The following is a 23,007-nucleotide window of genomic DNA, read 5'->3' as shown; positions in this document are numbered from 1 at the left end:
ACCCAAAGATTCTTGGGGGCAATACTTCTAGGGAGAGAAGTAGAGCCAAGGGGATGGCCTCCAACTTAAAAGGGGAGTGGTTTACAAACCCTGCTAATGCTGTATCGCCAGCCTCAAACTTGCATGCTATAGTAGTAGGGCAACAAACTGTTCTGTTAGTCCAAATGGCATTGAGGGAGGTTGGACCTCCTTTCCATGCCATATCGGGTCAATGGTGGGTGTGCAGCAAGCTGTACAGCTAGCCTGAATCTTTGGATTATAGTGTTTTAGGCAAGGCTGAGCAGTAGAGAGAGAAAACATGTTAAGCATCTTCTTCTTACAGTTTGGGAAAATGGGGTTTTGTCCTGTTGAAGTGTGTTTGTGTGCAGACTGTTCTGTTACTCTAGCACTCTAGTCCCATTTTCCCCCATCACCAATAGGGCACTGAGCTGTTTCAAATAATCTGTTCCTATGGGAGGATTTTGCACATGTGCAACCCCTATTGGGAAGGTGTTTTTTTTATGGGGAGGCACGGTCTCTTTTTAAATAAGTAACATTTTCCTGCATACTTGGAGAGTCCTTTGAGTGTGTCAAATTCTGTCTCAGTATTTGGCAATCAGTATTTCACTGATTGGCAAAGGACAACCAAGTTTGCTCTTAGACTGGTGAATAGACTCTAAATAGCATAAGGTCAAACTCTGAAGTTTCATTGCTCAAAATATAACTTTTTACATGTTCAGTGTTATAATAAGTATGTATTGCTGCCTCTAGCAGTCTTCATTTTATCTGGATTCCAGTAGAATACTTAAAGTTGCCATTCATCTCCCCCAATTGCAGCTATAGATATTAATTAATGAGATAGTACAGTGAACATGGTCAGCAGCATATAATACAATTTCATTTTATTTAAAACATATTTTGCATAATATAAAAATATTGATCACAGTGAGATTTAACAATTGTTACTGCTATAAACAAGAATGCAGTACAATATTTTTAATGGAAATAAATTATATAGTTATTATCTTTTTAAAAAATCACAAGGAAGAAAATGTAGGCTGTTTGGTCATTAGAAAAAAAATATCAAGTTCTTATTGAGTTCTTTATAATGAAGAAAATCCCAGGTTTTGTTTTCTACATTTGCTTTCCACACGTCTTAAGAGCACAAATGAGTCTGTGTCCAATAGTCCTATGATGTCTCTTTTGCACAGTAAATCCAAAATGTTAGCAGTCTTTTTAAAAAAAAAACACAGGAAAAATGTACACCAATTTGTCAGATGGTATCTTCTTCACTAATTAATAAGTGGTCTTTTCCAATATGTTGGCACACAACGGCAAACTTCTTCACTGTAATAAAATCCAGGTTCACAGCGTTTCGTTCGAACTGTACACGGTGGTCTGTAGCAGCTGAAAGAAGTTGGGGCGGAAAAACAGTTGTAAAACTGACATGAGAAATTATTCTGCCTATTCTGAAATCTACAATGTGCTCTTGGAAAAAAGCAATTAATCTATGCAAGGATTCTCTGTAAGGTGCGTGGATTCAAGTGGCTGGCAAACAGAACTGGATACTGTGGATACAGTTATAAGTCTTAATAAGTGCCCCGCCTACAGCTGCTTCTCTCTCTCATGTAAGCTCTCCATAAATGGAAAACACCACACAGAGAGGAGCAAGGAAGAGGTGGGTGTAGTTCTGTGAATGATAGTTTCTAGCATCCTATGACGGAATGGATTTACCAGGGCTCTCTTTTTACTTAGTCATGTTGCTTTCGGAATAGGAATAGAACATAAAACTCAGCTACTGTTCTGCCCCCTCAACTGCCAATTTTCTGGCACCAATGGAAGACATGGGGGTTTGCCCTGGTCCTTTCTGGATTTTCATGCAGGATGAATATTTATTTTATTGTCACTTGTTGTAACTGAATTGTGAACTGTTCTGTTGTTGTTGTTCTAGTGTTGTTAATGATGCCTTGGATCCAAGGTGAAGTGTGATGTCAATATGAACCATCAAGATGAGGCAATCGCATATCTGACTCGCTGAGGTGGGTTCTGAAGCAAATACTTCTTCTGTGCACAGTGCTAATAATTACTCATTATCAAGTGACTATAACTATGTAACAACTTTCAAATATTTGAAAACGTTCTAGCTATTTACACAACTAACTTTTCTGGTGCTGAGCTTCTAATTGCAATATCTTCTAGTCTGAACAATTTGTAATGAACTATCTTACAGATCAGAGTTATTTTCTTTCTTTAAAAAAAGCCAAGAATTTCTCTCTGAAATAGTCTAATTTTAAAATTACTCAAGCCTGTTTTGCTCATGTAGAGTTCCTGTAACATCAGTGGAAGCAATGTGCAGGTTCAGAGGCTTATATGTATAACATTATGAATTAAAAACGGGATGGAAAGACATCAGTAATTTATAGCACTTCAGTCAGGGAAGTAAAAAAGTACTTCATGCTTAGAAGATAAATATTTTGCATCAGTGGATAATTTGTTTCTACAGGGATTGCAGGACAAAGGCTATAAACAAGTTTGTCATAGCATGATAATTCCTTATGGTTGTTTTTAAAACAGGTTGACCTAACATAACCTCACACTGATAGTGCCAAATAGCCTCTGGTGTGTAATGTAGACAAAGCACTAGTCTTTTGCTATTTCAAACACTGGCAGCAAATCAAGAGCGAAAAGTATACGTTTCAAGTTTCAACACAGCTATATTTTAAATTTGTTTTAAAAATTGTCTCTGTTTTTATAAAAGATAGTTTAATGATCTCAATTAACATTCCTCTTGATTAATAGCTTATGCATTTCAGTTTACAAATAAAATATTAGATGTCTGCACAACAAAATCCACAGGGGGGGGAGAGACTTCCTGGACAGAGGGAGGACACTCTCTTTCGTCTCTGTCCCTACATGCCTTTCCCTGCTCCAATCTAACTTGAACCCAGAAAAGTGCTGCTGTATCTGGATTTTTAAAAGTAGATTGGTACACCTACCTCCGTGGACCCAGCTCTGGGGACAACCCCCATTTCTTGAGCTGGAACTGCCCTGATTGGGTTTGCTCTGAAAATGTGACTTTTAGAAGACATCTGAAGGCAGCAGCCCTATATTGGGAAATTTTCAATGTCTTATGTTTTTACAACTTTTTATATGCTGTAAACTGCCCAGAGTGGCTGGGGAAACTGAGCCAGATAGGTGGGGTATAAATAATAAAATTATTACTATTGTACTCACGGAGCACATGCTCTTCAAGGTAAACCCAGCCCACCTTGCTGTATTTCTTTTCCAGGCAAGTGCCCATCTGTTTTCAGTGGCAGAAGTATCCTTACTGTGTGTGTGTGTATGGGGTGGGGAACAGTGCTGAGGACATACATCTCAAGGCACCTGCCCTCTAAGTCTAATTCTCTTCCCCCTTGACACCCTGAGCCACTTCCTTCCTTCAGCCTTGTGTTGATTATACATGCACATTACTCTCTAGTGCCAATATTCAGTATTCAGTTCCGGACCCCTGTCTGTTTTTGAGGTGGTGACTTTTAAGTATGTAGGGAAATATTCATGTAGTGAAAGCAAAATAGAGAACTGCATTAGGGAAATTGTTTTGCAAAATGTGGAAATTTATCAACATTTAAATGGGAGAATCTGTTGCATCCTGTTTCAATGTCCAAAACAGCAGTGGCAGAAGCAGAGTAATGGCAGCACCAACAGTTCCCTTCCTAATAAACAAGAGACATTATTGGGGTTCAGGCATTCTATGAAAATCCCATGTGAGCATATCCCTCTTTGGGAGAATATGCAAACAGCCTTAGCTACTTTTGCAGAGGTTATTCAGGGAGATGTGCCATACTTTTTTGTACAATGGACTACATATCATGCTGTTTTCCTCACAGTAGAATCACATTCAGTTGTATGGCTTATTCTAGGTTGCTCTTGGCTCTGCTTTCTATAGTAAAAGTAATATATATAGTAGGCAAATAACTACTGGGAAGAAAAATGCTAGATAATGCTCATCATATGAACAAACTGTGCTGGAGTTACAGTGTTGTGGCTCTTCTCTGCATGAATCATACAGAAGTTAAAGAGGAAGAAGTTCTTACAGTGCATTCATTTAACCACAGTGTGTGTGTGAACCTACATCCGAACAGTGACAAATGGGTTTTAAGGACAGGAACAGGATGTAAGTTGGATTTGAAATCTACTAGGATGCGATTTTGCTAGTATATTTATTAGGAGTTTCAAATACAGCTAAGGATGGCACATGCAGAGAAATGTGTGTTCAAAAGGTTGTGTTTGAAACAGGAGATTGTATTCTATAAAAACTAATTTGATACTGTATTATATGTTTGTAACAGGATTATAGTTACACTGGAGCCAATTCTTGCAACAAATTAGCACAGCTATGAGGAAATCTGCAAAGAATGAGGAAGAAACATCCTGGACCGACCTGTTCCATCTTGTGGTGAGCTTTTTTAAAATAACTTGTCACACTTGTTCAACTCATTTGTATATAATACACAATTCTAAATCTCAAGTTACACAACACCTACTGGAAACAAAACTACCTGGTGCACACATCATCCTAGAGAACATATTTAAAATTAGATTATAATGGGAAATAATCCATAATGGATTAATTGTTCAACTATGAGTTTACTCCTGAAGTTTCTTCCTATTAAATTAATCCTCATAACCATATTGTGGTAGGTCTTCCAATAATATCATTTTTCTAGCAAGTCTTTAATTGGCTTAAGGAGAATAACCTTGCTGGGCTGGATATGGCCTGTAGACTGCACATTGTCTCTGATGATTGTCAGAGCTGGAGACCATATGGTGTTTCCCCTTGAAAAAGCTTAAAACTTGCTGTATAATCTTAATAATACACTTTTCTCCAGGTCCTAGATGACATTGTAAATAACAACTATTAGGTGACTTCCATAATTTTTTTAGGGATAATATCTGAAATCAATGCTATCTGGTATGTGCTGAAGAAAATGAGATTATTTAGTGGAGGGAACAGCACTGGTGAGAGCTCTGCTTTTGCAAACATCTGTATCATCAATGATGCAGTTGTATACCGTATTTTTCGCTCTATAAGACGCACCTAGGTTTTAGGGGAGGAAAACAAGAAATAAGAAAGCAACGCAAAGCCTCCTGAGGAAAGAGGGAGCGCTCCTCCCTCTTCGCTCAGGAGGCTTTGCGGGGCTACTCCTGAAGCCAGGAGAGCAAGCTGGATCGGTGCGCACCGATCCCTCTTGCCTTCCTGGCTTTTCCCCAACCTCCCGCAAGAGCCGCGCGCTCTTGAAAGGGAGTGTGGCTCTTGGGGGCTTTTCTGGGAGGTGGGAGAAGGGACAGAGCCACGCGCTCTGTCCCTCCCCCCTGCAAAAGCCAAGGATAGCTGCACGAAGCCTCCGCAGGGCAGCAGGATGAAGGCTCCCCACTGCCCTGTGGAGGCTTCGTGGGCTACCCCAAAAGCCAGAACAGCTAGAGGGAGCACTGTGCAGCGCTCCCTCTAGCTTTTCTAGCTTCTGCCTTAGCAGTGCGAAGCCTCCGCAGGCAGCGGGGAGCCTTCATCCCGCTGCCCTGTGGAGGCTTCGCGGGCTACCACAGAGCTGCTCAGGAGTGCGGGGCATCTGCGTGCAGCCTGCCCGCTGCTCCCAGGGCTTGAGGGGGATGCCCGGGTTTTCCTCCCCCAGCCCCAAAGAGCAGCTCAGGAAGCAGCGGACAGGCTGCACGCAGCCTGCCCGCTGCTCCCAGAGCTTGTCGGGGCTGGCAGGGGCCCTGGTTGCTCTGCCGGCACCCGGGGTTTCCCCCGCCAGCCCCAAAGAGCAGCTGAGGAGCGTGCCACACTCCAGCAATTTAGCTCCAGGGACCACACATTCGCTCCATAAGACGCACAGACATTTCCCCTTAGTTTTAAAGAGGAAAAAAGTGTGTCTTATGGAGTGACAAATACGGTAATATTCTCAAAGATGGATTACATGGGCAGTGTAAGCATACATGACTAGTGTCAAGCACACTTTCTGTTCAGATAGTCCATTCTGTATGACAAGTGACATGTTTTATCTCCAGACTAGTAAAGTACTTTGCCCTCTGTTTAACTCTGATAAGCAACCAACAACTGCTAGAGATCAAATATGTAGCATGATTATTAGAAAATTTGAGAAACTGTAACCAAAGTCTTTTAGCAGGACAAAAATAACATGTGATTTAATAGAAGTTACAACACAAAGTATTTCAGTTGTTTTAGTTACCTGCATGTCTGGTGATTAAATCTTTTTCCTTTCAAGAAGCACTTGTTTGGAGATTCTACACATTCACAAATACACTTTGCAGAATTTAGTGGCTGATGTTTAGGACATGTTCTTTTACATACACATTGGCACTTTTCTTCATCAAAATCCTTGTTGGGTCCACATGAGCTAGGCAGCAGTTTATTCTTACATGTACACTGGCATGATGTTCTATCCAGTTCTTTGTGAGGTCCACAGCTGGAAGGCCTCACTCCGCCTTTACAGACACACTGGCAGGTTTCTTCATCAAGCTCCTTATTAGGTCCACAGATATCATGGTATCCTTCAGCAGTGTCTATAAACACAGCAAACATTAGGAAAATAAATTTTGCTTCAGGCATTGCAAAAAGTGAAACATATCTGCTAGTTTCACATTTTTCATACCCACGTCTAAATCACTGAATTTGTAATGTGGAGTGAACAGCCAGTTATAAAGGATTAGAGAGTTCTTAATTTTAAAAAGTTTATGTGCATATAATTTTTATTTTGCTTGAATATTGCCACGTTAAATGAATACAACTTCTAGAGCATATTTGCTTACCAGTATCCCCAAGGTAAGAAGAAAAACTGAAGTCATGCTGAGCCAGACATCTGCAAATCTGATTATTCCAGATATGATTTTTGGGGCAAGTTTTGTTTGCCACATGACACCTAGGGATAAAATATTGCATTATTTAGTACACTGAAAATGCAAGACAAGAGTTTTTGTGCATGGGTCACAGATGCGGACAAATGCAACCTAAGATATATTTGATTCCATTCATTTTGGATAGAGAGAGATTTTTCTTCCTTCCTCATAATAGCAGAACCCATGGTCATCTAATTAAGCTGAAGAGTGGGAGATTTAGGACAGACAAAAGGAAGTATCATATTTTTCGCTCTATTAGATGCACCGGACCATAAAACGCACCTAGTTCTTAGGGGAGGAATACAAGAAATAAGAAAGCAATGCAAAGCATCCTGAGCTAACAGGGAGCGCTCCTCCATCTTCGCTCAGGAGGCTTTGTGGGGCTATCCCTGAAGCCAGGAGAGCCCTCCTGGCTTCAGCGAAAACAAGCCTACTGGCTTCCACCCCCACCTCCCGCAAGAGCAGTGCACTCTTTAAAGGGAGTGCTGCTCTTGGGGGTTGGGGGAAGGGACAGAGCCACACGCTCTGTCCCTTCCCCCACCTCCTGCAAAAGCGAGGGATAGCCACATGAAGCCTCCGCAGGGCAGTGGGATGAAGGCTCCCCATGCCCTGCGGAGGCTGTGTGCGGCTAAGCCAGAAGCCAGGACAGCCATCGGGATTGATCCCGCTCACTGTGCTGGCTTCTTGCTTGGCCGTGCGCAGCCTCTCCTGGGCAAGGGGAGCCTTCATCCCCTGCCTGGGAGAGGCAGCCTGCGGCTAAGGCTCCCCTAAGAGCCACGCTCCCTTTAAAGAGCATGTTGAGTGTGTGTGTGCGGCCTCCTCAGGGAAAAGCCCCCAAGAGCTGCACACACACTCCACGCGGCTCTTCAAAGGGAGCCCTGAGCCAGAGCCTCCCGCCTGTATTCACTCCATAAGGCGCCACACATTTCCCCTTACTTTTTAGGAGGGGAAAAGTGCATCTTATGGAGTGAAAAATATGGTACTTCTCACAGTGCATAGTTGAACTCTACAAGAAATAGATATGAACATCAGCTTGAATGGTTAACGGGGTACTGGACAAATTCAAAAAAGGTAAGAGCTATCAATGGCTACTAGTATGAATCGGGATTTACAGAATTAGTATTGCCTATTACAGCATACATTTGTTGTAAAGTGAAGTGGCATTGTTCACTCCCATTCCATTTCCACCCAATACATGCCACATCCTAAAAACCCCTTCAAAGTTCAGAGGGCCATAGTGGAACATTGGGAAATGCCTATTGCATCAATTAATCCAGTAAGTCTGTGGTTTAAACTCAATTTGCATACATTAAAACACTCAGGGTACTGAGCTCTAACATATACAAAATGTCTCCTCTGGAAAATTCCCCACAAACTGTTTTATGATTTTTGTGTGTTTTTTCCCATTCTTCTGTATACAACTCAGTATGTTTTGAAATAACAATTAAAAGAATTAAGCAAGCACAGTCTGAAAGAGCACACCTCGGACTTCAAATTGATTTATAACACTTTGAATTTACATGCAATTGACAATAACTAAAATATGTTGTATTGTTGCTTAAAAGTTAAAAAACAAACTCCCCACCACATTCTATGATTCTTATTCAGTATTCAATACTCTGGCAAATGGTTGTGGAAGACTATTCATAATTTAGGTTGAAAATACTTCTTAATTTCAAAAAAATTGTTTATTTAATTTAAAAACTAGCTTGACTAAATATCTGAAGTGTTGCAGTCCTTTCATGACTCAAACTGATAAGCCACACTTTTTGATGTTAGGTTCACACTCTGATACATGAATCTGCATAAATTTTTGCATAAAGCTAATGATGGCATAACCTTGTCTTCTGATTTTTTTTTAAATTAACTAAATAACTTTTTCCTAAAATTTTGTATAACTTTATAATACACTTGTTTAAATATTTGTCACCACTAACCTGCCTTGTATGCTAGAGTTTTCAAAACAGAGTAAGAAATGTGCAAATCTAATACTTACTGTGTTTGTGTAACTGACAAGGACCTTCTAATGATTGAATGAACTTGTCTGTAGACATCAAGTTTGGACATGCATCGGCAGGATGTATGATTCGCGAAACTGATTGTTACAGGTTTGGGACCATGAGACAGTGGCACAGTTATTTCAAATAACTACACAAAAATAAAAGGGGAAAAAACAGAAATAAAAGTTTTTCTTAAAAGCAAAAATTAGAGCAATGTGTTAGCATGCTGCTTATAATGTTCTTAAAATGTTTTAATTACTTAAACTGTTTCAGAATGCTTAAATAAACCTGTGGATGTGTTTGATGCTCTGGGCTCCTTTGGGAGAAAGAGCAGTTAATAAATACAATAAATAAATCTATATCTCTTTTAAATCGGAACCAGCGAATGTCTGGAGGTGGTTGGAGGATAGATGGCAGCTAACAGATTGAGGTTGAATCCTGACAAGACAGAAATACTGTTCTTTGGGGACAGTTGGTGGGTGGGTATGGGGGACTCCCTGGTCCTGAATGGGGTAACTGTCCCCCTGAAGGACCAGGTGTGCAGCCTGGGAGTCATAGCTGTTCATGGAGGCCCAGGTCAATTCTGTGTCCAGGGCAGCCGTTTACCAGCTCCATCTGGTATGCAGGCTGAGACCCTACCTGCATGTGGACTGTCTCACCAGAGTGGTGCATGCCCTGGTTATCTCCTGCTTGGACTACTGCAATGCACTCTACATGGGGCTACCTTTGAAGGTGACCCAGAAACTACAACTTATCCAGAATGCGGCAGCTAGACTGGTGACTGGGAATGGCTGCCGGGACTGTACAACACTGGTCCTAAAGAATTTTCACTGGCTCCTAGTACGTTTCTGAGCACAATTCGAAGTGTTGGTGCTGACCTTTAAAGCCCTAAATGGCCTTGGCCCAGTATTCCTGAAGTAGCATCTCCACCCCCATCACTCAGCCCAGGCACTGAGGTCCTCCTCCAAGGGTCTTCTGCTGGTTCCCTCACTGTGAGAAGCAAAATTACAGGGAACCAGGCAGAGGGCCTTCTCGGTAGTGGCTCCCTCCCTGTGGAATGCCCTCCCTTCAGATGTCAAGGACTACACAACTTTTAGAAGATATCTGAAGGCAGCCCTGTATTGTGAGGTTTTTAATGTTCAATGTTTTATTATGTTTTTATACATGCTGTAGGCCACCCAGAGTGCCTGGGGAAACCCAGACAGATACATGGGGTATAAATAATAAAATTATTGTTTGTTGTTGTTAATTCTTTTGTGGTATGGATGAGAGGGGTAAGTTCCTTAATAAAGGTGGCATAATAATTTGTGCATGGAGTTGCTTATAAAAGTGAGGAATATACTAATGTAGCCCCATTAACTTTAACTACTATGTGTTCAGGAAATAGATCATCTCCATGCCTAAGAACTAATAGCAGGCATTCACCTATATGGGAGAAATTAAATGTATGAGCCCAGCCTAGTGAATTACTATGAACAGGACACTTTAACATCCCTCTGCAAACTGCTTGTGTTCCATCATGTTTGAAAGCGGCCACCATTATCCGAGTCCCAAAGAAAACAGCAATTAACTGCCTAATTACAAAAAAACCAGCCGTACAAGGTGAATGATGTAAAGAATGTCACATTATTGGCCATATTTGGACATTCTTTTCACAATTAATACTAACATGTGGGACCATGCTGTGAAACTGTGCACAAAATGAAAACATACAGAAATGTATGTTTGAAGGCTTTACCTTTCCTTTAAGTGTTTGCTTGGTCACATGGTAGCCAGAGGAAGGGGCTACTCAGTGTGACCCTGCTTATGGCTTGTGTGCTGGTACAGTGGTACCTCGGGTTACATATGCTTCAGGTTACATATGCTTCAGGTTACAGACTCCGCTAACCCAGAAATAGTACCTCGGGTTAAGAACTTTGCTTCAGGATGAGAACAGAAATCGTAATCCGGCGGCTCAGCGGCAGCAGGAGGCCCCATTAGCTAAAGTGGTGCTTCAGGTTAAGAACAGTTTCAGGTTAAGAACAGACGTCTGGGACAAATTAAGTTCTTAACCCGAGGTACCACTGTATTAACTAATAATAAAATTAGGCTCTCGTTTGGTCCCCAAATAATGATATAGTGCTGGGAGATCGGGACAGAATGTTGGGATTCTTATAGTTCTACAACAAATGCATTCATATTATATTTTACAATGTAAACAACAGAGCAATGTATTCCTTTTAAAGCAGATCCAAATTTCAGTGCATATTTCAATCACATGCAGACACTGAGAGCTTAAAACAAACCCAGAATGTAGCTGAGATAACAACCTACCGTTTTACTGATGAAGCTTGTGCTGATATTCATGCACTGCAGCCCTTCACTATTGCAGCAACCTCCACATCTGTAGATGGACACACATGGAGGTTTAAAGAAGGTGTTTGTTGTTGCTCCATACTCTTTCCCCACATCTACACATACCTCACGTGGCATGCATTGAGTTTTTCTCCACTCATTATCAATACCTGCCAAGTTACAGGGAAAGCTCATAAGTTATAACACAGGTTTTCTTAATAGTTCAAAATCAGATTCCCCTGAAAGTAGTTAAAACTTGCTTATTAAATGAACCATGTTTATATAGAAACTGAGTTCTGTAAAAAACAAACACAACTGCAGCAATGACAACCAAAATATCAGAGTTCTTTAATGCTAGTTCTCTAACAGTAGTCTTATTACCAGGGCTTATCCACACTAACCTCCAGAGCTTTCCCTGTGCAAACCCGCTCTTTAAAGCTGAATTGTGGAAAACCTGGATTGTCATTTGTTGTGCTTCAGCTTTAAAAGTGGGGAAAACTCCAGGGCGAAAGAAGAGCGCTTTGAGATGGAGCTTTAAAGCATGGACCTGTACCAGGAAACAGCAGGACAAAATGTAAGTGGGGATAAGTCCTTAGGTACACTTGAGCCACTGGTGCAAATGCTTTGTGGAGCAGGCTAGAATAGTCTCTAGAAAAGGCACTGGGGATCTAAAGAAGGGCAGAGCAAGCAGGGGGTGGGGCTTGCAGGTGGATTTAGGGAAGAATAGGAAGAAGAAACAGGAGCAATAAAGAAGAGAAAGGTATGGCAGCTAGAGACCAATGAAAGAGTATCAGAAGGCAAGTCACATAAATTAAGGGAAGGCCAAAAAGGAGGATTCTGAGAAGGAAAGAAAATCTGACAGATGGAATGGCAGAGAACAGAGGTAGATATGCATTGGAGCATTAGAGTTGAGGAATCACCTACTGGCTTGAAATAACCAACCAACTATTTGCTCGTAGGTTTCTAGCACTTATAAATGATTATTGAATGGTTCCTTAGCAAGGTTCCAATAGCTGTGAGAAAACCTAGCTGGAAAAAATCTACAGAAGAGAAGAAAACTGATGTTGCTTACCTTTAACAGATGTTGTTTGAGTGGTCATATATGTAGTCACAAAAAGGGGATCTGTGTCTGTGCAGAGCACCATCCTGGAACTTTCTAGAACTCAGGCCTGAGAGCTGATGCTCATGCCCCTAACCCTCAAAAGGGAGATATATCTCTTTTACATATGCCTGAAGGGGCAGTACGTGCACTTCTATTCAGTTTCTTCATGATTGTTGTGAGAATATCCCACCAAAAGAAAGGAGGCACCTGCAGTGGGAAAGGAGGGTGGATTGTGACTTCACAGATGATCACTTGAAGAACATCAGTTACAGGTAAGCAACGTGTTTTTCTTCTTCATAGACTCTGTGCAGCTACACATATGGAAGACTAGCAGCCAACATACATGGAAGGAAGTGCTGGTGTTATTATTGGGGGGGGGGGTTGTCCAGAAGAGCTCTCCCAAAGATTGAGTGAGAGGTTATTTTCACTCCCAACACATAATGCTTTATTAAAGTGGAAAGGTAGAACAATATAGCCACTTTGCAGAGTTCTGGTAATATTGTTGGCATCCATCTGTCTCAAGAGACAATGGAGTGGACTTCTGGGGATGAAGTCAAACTGCTGCAATAGCAGCACTGACGTGACCTACCTGGGGCGTAAGCCTGGGCATTGTGGATGGATATCCTGGGCTGCCCAGACGACAAGAGCCCTCTCTCGGCCTCGCTGATATAGTCCAAAGGAAAGCAGAACAATATGCTTGGGACCAGCTTGGCTGCAAGAGATGCCAGAAGGAGGCGTACAAGGCGCCATCCGTCTTAATGTAATGAAATACCCTAGAAAAAAGGTAGCAGCATCTGGGGAAATGAACGCTATTGGGAAGAAACACAAAAGGCCCTTTTCAGATTCTCATAGCAAGAAAAAAAAATGCTTATGTTGTTGTAAAAAGCAACTGTTCTGTCCAGATAGAAAACTAAAACCCCTCCAATCATCTATGTACAGACAAGACTGGAACAATGAATCCACAAGACTGGAACCATCAAGTCCCTTTGGAGAAGAAAATGTGAAACAATCTAAAGGAGGACAAACCACAAACTTTCTCTGTCGCCATTCAAATAAATTGAATAAAAATGCAGAGCACATTGTTCACCAAGTGTCCTTGCCAACATGTGTTCACCAAAAAAGATTCTGAAGAAGAACACACCCTGAAGCTGAAATGAATTCAGGGAAGCTCACACCAGCAGAGTAAGAACTGAAGGAAACTCCAGGACTGGACACTGATACTGGGAATTGTAAACTGTTAAGACCTTTAAAGGAAAATGTAACAAATGAATGACCAAACACTTAACATTACTTCTATAGGATGGTGTAATGAAGAACCCAGATGTTAAGAATAGCTAAAACCTGAACAGCAGGTTGAGCAGATAATCTGAAGTATGATTAGTGGAGTTTGCAAAAGTAATAAGAATTGAATCTATTTCATTGTATAGGATTGCCTCATGGAAGAATATCATTTTAGAGATCCCTAAGGAAGCTGTATATTCAGGCTGTTAGGCTCATCATTAGTGCATTTTGGTGCACTAAGGTCAATGGGGATGCAGTTTGTTCCATTCAGTGACACCATATGTAGCACTCTTGGAATGATGGAAAAGCGCAGGAAGATATAGAGAGAGGTTCTTTCAGTGATGGGGATCTTGATCTGCTCTGCTGCAGAATTAATGGTATTTAGAGATGGTGAAAAGGTCCATCAGGGGATAACCTTAGCGACTGAAGCAGATATCAAAGGTTCAAGGACTTGAACAAGTTTGTGTCAGCCTTGTCTTTTTCCAAAATTGATTCCAATATTAATAGGGAATAGGGAATGATGATGTTGAAGCCAATACCACCAGTACTGGAAGTTTTTAGAATTGAAGGAATAAAACAGGATACTGTTGCAGGAAGTGGCACTGATATTGAAGCTTGAAGCTGTAGTCTCAGGGTCCAGAGTTAGGGTTCAAGATGAGATGTTCTGAACAAGAGCAGTCAGCAGGTCGGTAGGAGTTTCAGCAAGGTCAAACTTGGAAGTGGTGCAGGGCTTGCTACTTGTGTTGAGGCAAGTGGTTTAGGATGATAGTAGTATAATTGTGATGCTGCTTTCCCTTTGATTCATGAACGGGAAACCTTTTTTGAATGAAACCAATTCTATGGGCTCAATTCTTTCCTTTTCAGTCTTTGTCCTTAAGTCTATTGCTAAGCAGAGACTGATGAACTGACACCTGGGTCAGAACTGAGATTGGGGACAGATATATTGTCTCTTGGGTACCATACTTTTTGTGGTCTGCAAAGCTCATTCCACATAGATAAGAACAGCAATTCCTATGAGCTTGCTTAGTGCAGTTTTGGCAATGAACAGGAATCAACTGTTTAGCTTCCTAAACTGATCAGATAGCACTTATTATCCTGCTTTAAACAGCTTGCTATCAGAGGTGGGAATCTTCCTCCCACAATTTCAGCACTTCTTAAGAGAGATCAGCTGCACCATAGGTGCATGGGGACAAAATGCAAGGGCAATACTACCAAATATAAATGTAGCTAGTGATTATTTTTTTAAAAAGTTAGAAAGCAAAAGCATAAAGGAAGCTTTTTTTTTTTTTTTTTACTAAAATAGGGTGAAAGGAAGGACGTAACAGAATTCAATGAAGAGCAATTTCCTGAGAAAATTTTCCATTTTGTTGCCTTTGTGGTAGTCAAAAGAGAAATGAGTGGGAAGGCACATACTCAAGGCATGCATGATTAGAAAACAGCTTCTGATGAATGGGTGGGGGTGGGCATGACACCAGCTTCTGGCCATGAGCTGTAGAAAGTTTCCAAATGGTGCTTTGCTCAGCTGCAGAACCCATATATGTGCCTGCACAGAGACTACAAAAAAACAGGGCTGGAATGAAAGTACTATAGATCCAGACCCATCTCCAGATAAAGGCTTCCTTGTTGTAACTTTCCACAAGTCTAAAGCTAGCTATCCAAACTGGAATGGGATGATAAATCCTCCTCCTAGTCTAGGCCTGGGACGCAAAATTAAGGCTGCAGTTTTAACCCCTTAATGTTGGACTAGGTGGGTGGGTGGTTATGCTGCATCAGCTGGCCTCCTACAAGTGCAACCTCCCACTTCTGTCCACGAAACTGCTGGTAGTCTCCCTGCCAGTGGGCCCAATTGCTGTGCCAGCCTGCAACTGGAGCATGAATAGGGCCCTATCTGACTGCCCTATTCCCTTTAACTGCTACCACCAAGAACACACATGGCAGTGGCAGCAGGGAGCTAGGATTGCTCTATTAAGTTGTTACATCCAGAGACTGCATCAGGAGGTACACCTGTCAAATCATGTGAATCAAATGACTCCTAGATATCAGCAGATAATACTTCCTGCTTCTTTGGTCTGAATAATTTGTCAGACAAACTGCCAGGTGAGCAGTGTACTTCACATTTGGTCTGCCCTCTTTTTCCTAGCTTAGATTTCACTCTGTCTGCCATGCCTAGGTTGCTGATCTTGGTCTTGGAAAAAACCTGCACACCTCACCTATTTTTCACTATGTACCATATTTTTCTGTGTATAAGACAATGTTTTTTGCAAAAAGAAAAGTCAAAAATGGGTTTTTCTTATATATGGATGGTGAATGCACAGGGAGGTTTTTTCCTCCCCCAAAAAGCTGAACAATTCTGGATGATCTCGGGTGTTGGTGGGGCATGCTCCGCTGCTGCCAACACATGCATGCACAGACCCCCACTACTGGGGGTTGCTACGCTGGTACCAGTGCTTTGAATATTTAATAAAATATCAAAGTTGTTCTGTTTGATGTTTAAAATACTGATTTCATGATTTTGGGTTAAAAAGGGGGGGTTGCCTTATACATGTGGGCATTTTATACACAGGAAAATATGGTAGCTCAAAAAGCTGCAAACAGTTATGGAATTTCTTGTTATTAGTGAGGGTTTGAGGTTCTGACTATGCTGAATTATGCTTTAACATAACATTTTAGCAGTTTTGTTTTCAGCATTTAAATTTTAAAAAACTGATTTACAGTATCTGGTGGACATTAAATTTTCAACACTTACTTTTCAAGATCTCGGGATTGTAATGTGCCGCAGCAAATTTTACTGGATTTGAATCCTCTGATCTTGCATCGAAGCTGGACTGTTCCCTATTGTGTTGCCAGCTCCCTTTTCTCAACTGACATTTGAACATTTTCCAGTATTCTGGATAAAGTACTGTCATGAGTTCATCCACACTGGATACAGACCGCAACTGCTCCTCCAACTCTTTACTTGCATGAGTCTGCTAAAAAAGAGCAAAAATAATTACTTTCCACATTATACAAATGTTTATATATATATATTAATATGATCAACAGCAAGTAAGGAAGTCTCTTTCCCTATAGAGACTTCATTATCAAAAATGCATTTAAGTCTGTTTAACTATCTTCCTACCTTCTTAGTTTTGTTAAGGCTGTTATGAAAGTACAAGGAGGAAACAATATATTGGCTTTGTTAGCCCAGTATATTGCCATTATTGGTCCAAACAAACTGCCATTGGGGACACTTACAAATGAACACTAACACCAAATCTAGTTTTAGGCAAACGTGAATAAACTACAAACACAGATTCTTCATTCAATATCACTTAGGCTGCAATTCTATGCACGCTTATTTAGAAACAAGGCAGGTAATGCCAGCTAAACTTATAGAGCCTTCAAACATTGATTTTGTGTCCCACTATGGCAATGATTTAGCATAAAAACAGTGCACTTTAATCTGATGAAAAGAAACATTTAAAAATTAACTAAGAACCAGAGAGAGGGGGGGGGGCAATGCAGTGAAAAAGGCAGCAAGGGGAGGAAGAAATAAAAGCAGGTGAATGATCTTTTCTGAATTTCATTATTCCATTTTCTATAACTATATCATTGTATACTTTTAATACAGTGGTACTTCGGGTTACAAACACTTCGGGTTACAGACTCCTCTAGCCCAGAAGTAGTACCTCAGGTTAAGAATTTTGCCCCAAGATGAGAACAGAAATCGCATGCCGGCGGCAGCGGGAGGCCCCATTAGCTAAAGTGGTACCTCAGGTTAAGAACGGTTTCAGGTTAAGAACGGTCCTCCGGAATGACTAACCAGAGATACCACTGTATAAATATATATTAAATAATAGTTTTTAAGAGTACACATTTACAATACACCTTCTGGATTATGCTGAAGCAGTCTTTTTGAATTTGCAGTATGTCATGCAATTAACATGGAAAAAAATACTTTTTTCAAGGTAATGGTCTCAAATATTTAATGCCTTCACCCTAAAGGAATTTCAGTCACATATGAAATTCTCCTTTATTCTATCTTGTCATAATATAATAGCCTTGTTGGCTGATGAGCTTAGAATTAGATTTAAGCTACTTCAGGTGCAAGTAAGTTTATTTTGCATGAATAATTGGGGAAAGTATATTCATTGTATATATTGTTACCAAAAAAAACCCCAGCAACTGTAAAAATAAATAAATCCTCAAGCATCTGCTCCATCTAGCAGTACAAACTAAATGTAGTTTATACTTTCACACCATGGCTTTTTTCTTTAAGTCATCCCTGGTGCCCATTATTAATTATAAAGGTCAAAGTACTTAATACTTGGCTGAGCCTGCAACTCATAATTGATGGTGTGACATGCAATAATACAACTTAATGGATTTGTAGTGATCATAGTTGTCAGCACATTTCATTTTCAAGGATTTGTTGTGAGAGGCTTTTAATGGAAAAGTGATGTCTATAAACCTTTGTGTTCATTTACTTGTATGCAGGACAAATTGGTTAATGGAAATGTATTAAGAGGGACCAAAATATGTGTTTATATGGTTGGCTGCTGGTTAGCAGAGACAGAATTATAGCTGTTGGTGCTTGGTGTTTGTGGAGTCCACCAGAAGAAGACAACAATGATAGAAGAAGGGCATTGGAGAAGAAAAGGAAGTCCTGAGAAGCAGGCTTGGTTGCTGGCTTAGTCACAGACAAAGAGAGAACCTGTAATTCATGTCCTGAAAGAGAGCAGTACTGCACTGCTGGCTCTGAACTTCCAATGCCACCCCAATTTTGAAACTGCAAAATTTTGACAACCATTTTATCCAATCATTATGTTATTAACAATTTTATGTAACAATGCATTTTTAGAAATGGAATGTTTTCTGTGGAAAATGTTCTGCCACGTATTATTCCCCAGTTACAATTCAAAACTCAAGCTATATGCCTGGTCTTCTCCTTGCCTACAGAGACACATACTTGGGAGGTAAAGTGCCTTGCAGTGGTGAGATGGAAGGCTATCAGTTACTTGACAGAAGGCAGAATGCAAGTGCTGTTTAAACCTTTAAATAGTAGCTTGTGTTAATAAAAGAGAAGCATCTGTTCTTCATCAATTAAAATATTATCTTTCACATAGTTGTATTATATTTTCATTATGATATTATCCTTATTTACTATATAACATTTTAATTTGTGATAATTTAATGGCCCACATCTCAAATGAATGTTGCTCATCTCACTTCTTACCACTGTTTATAAAATGTTATAAATTAATAAGCAACGTTCTTTCTCTGGCATGTGTCTGAATGGTAATAACTAGAACTTTTGACTAAACAGAAGTAAACTATAGCCCAAATGTTTAACAAGAGACGATCAAAGTATGTGAAGTAAGCAAATATAAAGAGCAATTCTGGAGAAAATCCACCCCCGCCTTAGTCCATGAGTAACATGCAATAAGTTCCAATGCAAATGCTGAACTTTATTCCAAAACAAATGGAATAATGTCATAAGGCATGGATTCAGAACTGTTAAACAATCCTTGTACAGTTTACAGATCTGAACAGAAATATTAATTGGAAGACCACCTACTTTGTCATGTTGCCTTGTTCTAACAAATATTTCAAATTTAAGCATAGTAGGCCATGAACAAAAAACCTACACAAAGGATTGCCAAGCCAACAAATGGCTCAGTTCAAAAATAGTGAAAAGAATAGTCAATAATGACAACATAAATTAACTCCCAATAATTCAGTGCATAAATAACATCTCAAAAAGTAAGAAGGAATGTAAAGGTAGTGATAAGCCAAGCATAAACATAAAAAGAAAGACATTTTATTGGATTTGTCTTTTTCTGTAGAAGGCCCTATGTCTGCGGAAACATGGTGGGCTTCACAAGCCTGCAGGTCACCTTATAAAATAATCAGGAATGGCACAGTGAAAAAATATTTTTGCCATTTCAATGACATTTTAACTTGCAATCCACAAGCCATTTAGAACGGATCTGCCCCTCCCACACAAATTAGTATCAAAGACTCCCACAAGCAAAACCAAGTATTTCACAAGTCAGTTCTGAAATGTGGATCACGAGTGTTATTGGCTTTTCTTTCTTCTTGTAAATGTACCATCTGCTGCAAATATTGAGACTGCTGTTTATATATACATTCACTGTAAAATACCTCTGATGATACAAAGGCTATTAGATGAAGGAGAAAACTGGTTTTAACATAGGCATTTGTAATCGCCACACCATACAAGATCTGCACAAGGAGGCATGCAGCCATGGCTTCCAGCTGAAGGAAAACCAAGTGAATAAAATTTCTCTAAATGAGATTTTACTGCCTACATCATTGCTAACCCAAATATTATATAATACTTTTTGTATGGAAATCAAGTTCTTTCCTTTTAAGTCATTTGGAACCTTTTCTTTATCTTACTGCCAATGGATGGAGAGTGGTCTACTGTATAATCTGCGTTGGAGAAATTGCCATTTTGCTACAAGAGAGTAAGAATCTCTCTTCTAAACCTTCCTCTCCAACAGCACTGTCCTGTAATGGAAAGTGCTACATATCCTGCACATTGAAACATAAGCTAGGCAATGTTTCTATTTACATTCCATTAACAGGTAGCTATTTAATAATAGCATTTCAGTATTAAAAATTGGCACTCTATTTGCAATCTTACCTTTCAGTGTTCAAAGAAAAATGTTTTCTGAAGAAAAAATGTGAGAAATTCAGTTTTATTTTACTATTTATTTCAGTTCAGATTACCAGTATTTTCACTGTAAAGGAACATGCAAAAGGTAAAACTGAACTATTTTAATATGTTTTATTTTTATTTCATGACTGTCTAGTCCAACATTTTGATATTTCAAACAACATATCTTTCTTTGTAATTCAGGGTTAAAAGTATTATGGGTGTGTGCAAAGTTTCAGTCAAGAACTAATTCTGTTTAAGTGTTCCACTTAAATATGCTATAAGCTGCATGATTTATCAAATCCAGTATATAAACAGAATAGTCTGGTCTTACGTTGAGAACAGTTAAATATGGTTCTTGTGTAACATGTAAAAAAGTTCAAGAAGCAAGTTAAGATGAAATATTTCCATGAGTATTTCTAACATTTTACACAGAGAGAAACTTCCAGGCAGACACTAGAAATATTATAAAAGGTCACTGGGTGTCAGTTGTTAATTTACAATGGCTAAAAAGTCCAATTCCAGATGTTAATAAGTTCTCACATTGAATATATTAAGTGGTCACTGTGCTTCCTGCATGTAATAACCAAAATGATTTAAGAAACAGCTGAATTCATTTAAAAAATTTCTTCAATTTTCCATAATTTAAAGCTCTGCCCATCATACAAACCAAAGAAAGAGTTTGTGGAAAACTTTTAATTGAACACCATGTTTACTTGCTGTCAGAGGCTCAGGAGCAGAAGAGCAGGGGAGAGAGCAGATAGAGAGCGGAGGAGAGGAATCAGAGGGGAGCGTAGGGGAATATGACAGTGGACCGAGAGATTCCATGAGCTTCTCCAGCGAATCAGAAGATTCCCAGGAGAGGGCGCCTATGGCGAATCCCAGAGGGGACGATCCATAAACAAGGAACCAGAGGGGAGTCCCAAAGGAGTAGCGGAGGAGTAGGGCCAGTTTCCCCACCAGAGCACAGTGGGGGGGAAGAGTCACGTGAGTCAGGACCATCTTCTCCTCCATCGGGGAGTGGGGAGAAGGAGGGAAGGCCAGGTCCAGCTAGCCTCCCCGAAAGGGGGAGCAGTGACACAAGTGTAACGGTCAGAAGGAAAGTGGGAGGCTGCGCGCGCGCGCCAAGTTCAAATGTGGAGGAGCGCGGGACAGCAGAAAACCCGGATTGGGAGCCAGGTCCTAAAGCCCGAAAGAGGGGGGGGGAGGAGTCGGGAGAATCAGCGTCAGAAGAATCTCGGAGGGCAGAGACTCCGACTAGCAGAAGGACCCAGAGAAAGAAGGAACAGAGGAAAAGGTGGAGTAAAGCTAGAATCTTAAGCTGGTGTCAGGGGGGCGGAGATTCAGATGGGACTTCTGCGGTCTGACGGATAGATGTAGCGTTGCGCGCTGCACGTCTGGAAATGAGACTGAACTTCAATAAAGACTTTTAAACTTGAGCAAGAAGCAGCGTTGGTCTTGTGTGAGCTGGGACCTTGGGCAGCGCTGACAGTAAGTCCCATCTCGTAAAAACTCTGCAAGCTCACGAAGATAGGCAAAGATGACTACAGAGGAAAAAATCAAGCAATTGCAGGAAGCGGTGTCAACGCTCTACGCAGAATTGGCTGCGTCTAAGAAAAAAGAAGGAGAAACAGCTGCGCTCTGCCAGGATCTGCAAGCCAGGTGGGACAAATGGGGAAAGGAGGGGCAGCTGGGAGCCAAGCCGGAGGGAGTTGCCCTCGGGAAAAGGGGGGCAAGCCTGGTGACCCATTTTGACGGGAACCTGCAGCAGTACCCTAACTTCAGAGCAGAAGTAGTTTTCGCGCTCAATTTGCTTCGGAAAGATTTTAGAGATGAGGAGGAGAAAGTGGGTTTCATAATCACTCATCTGCATGGGGAAGCTAAGTCGTGGCTGCGAACCTTGTTACGCGAAAATGACCCCGCCCTCAAAGATTCAAGCGCCTTTATTGGAGCCATGGACGCTTGCTTTAAATCAATGGTGGATGTGGATGTCGCTAGAAGGGAAATGCATGGATTGCGGCAAGGAAAAGCGACAGTGCGCCAGTATCATTCCCGCTTTTTTGGGTTAGTAAATGTGCTGGGCTGGCAGAAGGACTCAGCTGCCGTCAGGGATCTGTTCTGGGAGGGGCTGAATGGAGCCGTGAAAGATGAGCTGGCGAGGGGAGAGAGACCCCAAAATACAACAGAAGTTGTCCAAAGGGCGCTCGCAATTGGGGTGCGCCTGGAAGAACGCCCGTGGAGCAGGGAGCAGGGGGGAAGAGCAAACACGTCAGTTAGAACGACTCCCTTCCTACCCAGAGAGACAGAGCGCGCTCAGTCCACGCCTGCTCTGATGAGGGGGGAGGAGCCAATGGAAATCGGAGGTGCAAGGGCTCAGACAGCAAGCAGAGCCCAAACACCAGGAGCAGTCAAGGCGAAGGCTCCTAGAGGGAGCAGGAAGTGTTACATCTGCGACAGTGCACTGCACATGGCCAAAGAGTGTCCCCAGAGGCTCCAGAAGCACACTGCAGCCTCAGCAACTGTTAAAGGAGCAATTCAGCAGGAGGAGCAGCCCCAGGGAAACGGAGGAGCCTGGTTGGAGACAGAGGCACTGGGGCTCAACCAGGCGAGTCAGTGAAGCAGTCCCCAGAGATTTTGCAGCCCACGGACCCCCTCCCACCCAAACCAGTGGTGCAACTCACTGCATCGCTCCAGCTGCCCGATGGGCTCACCCTGGAGGTCCCTATTACCATTGA

General features: G+C 41.2%; 1 protein-coding gene and 1 long non-coding RNA gene across 3 annotated transcripts in view; one reads left to right on the top strand and one right to left on the bottom strand.

Annotated features, from left to right (window-relative positions):
* Positions 1 to 864: 864 nt before the first annotated feature.
* VEGFC (vascular endothelial growth factor C) overlaps positions 865 to 23,007 on the bottom strand; it is a 46,462-nt gene continuing 24,319 nt past the window's right edge. Inside the window, exons 2-7 of one of the 2 annotated variants that reach the window (XM_053402604.1) lie at positions 16,358 to 16,580; positions 11,208 to 11,398; positions 8,891 to 9,042; positions 6,808 to 6,917; positions 6,228 to 6,561; positions 865 to 1,386 (exon numbers count right to left, since the gene is read on the bottom strand). In XM_053402604.1, the coding sequence (XP_053258579.1) occupies positions 1,272 to 1,386; positions 6,228 to 6,561; positions 6,808 to 6,917; positions 8,891 to 9,042; positions 11,208 to 11,398; positions 16,358 to 16,580 (1,125 nt within the window). In that variant the 3' untranslated portion in view covers positions 865 to 1,271. The remainder of the gene's footprint in view (positions 1,387 to 6,227; positions 6,562 to 6,807; positions 6,918 to 8,890; positions 9,043 to 11,207; positions 11,399 to 16,357; positions 16,581 to 23,007) is intronic. The other variant, XM_053402605.1, reaches the window with a different exon arrangement.
* Positions 1,916 to 23,007, top strand: part of LOC128420747 (uncharacterized) — a 28,034-nt gene continuing 6,942 nt past the window's right edge. Inside the window, exons 1-2 of the long non-coding RNA XR_008332110.1 lie at positions 1,916 to 2,018; positions 4,329 to 4,435. This is a non-coding gene — a long non-coding RNA (uncharacterized LOC128420747). The remainder of the gene's footprint in view (positions 2,019 to 4,328; positions 4,436 to 23,007) is intronic.

This window comes from Podarcis raffonei, chromosome 9 (genome assembly GCF_027172205.1).
Source record: "Podarcis raffonei isolate rPodRaf1 chromosome 9, rPodRaf1.pri, whole genome shotgun sequence".
Lineage (NCBI taxonomy): Eukaryota > Metazoa > Chordata > Lepidosauria > Squamata > Lacertidae > Podarcis > Podarcis raffonei.
The sequence above is the reverse complement of the archived record's forward strand: the minus strand, read 5'-3'. Positions and strand labels throughout refer to the sequence as shown.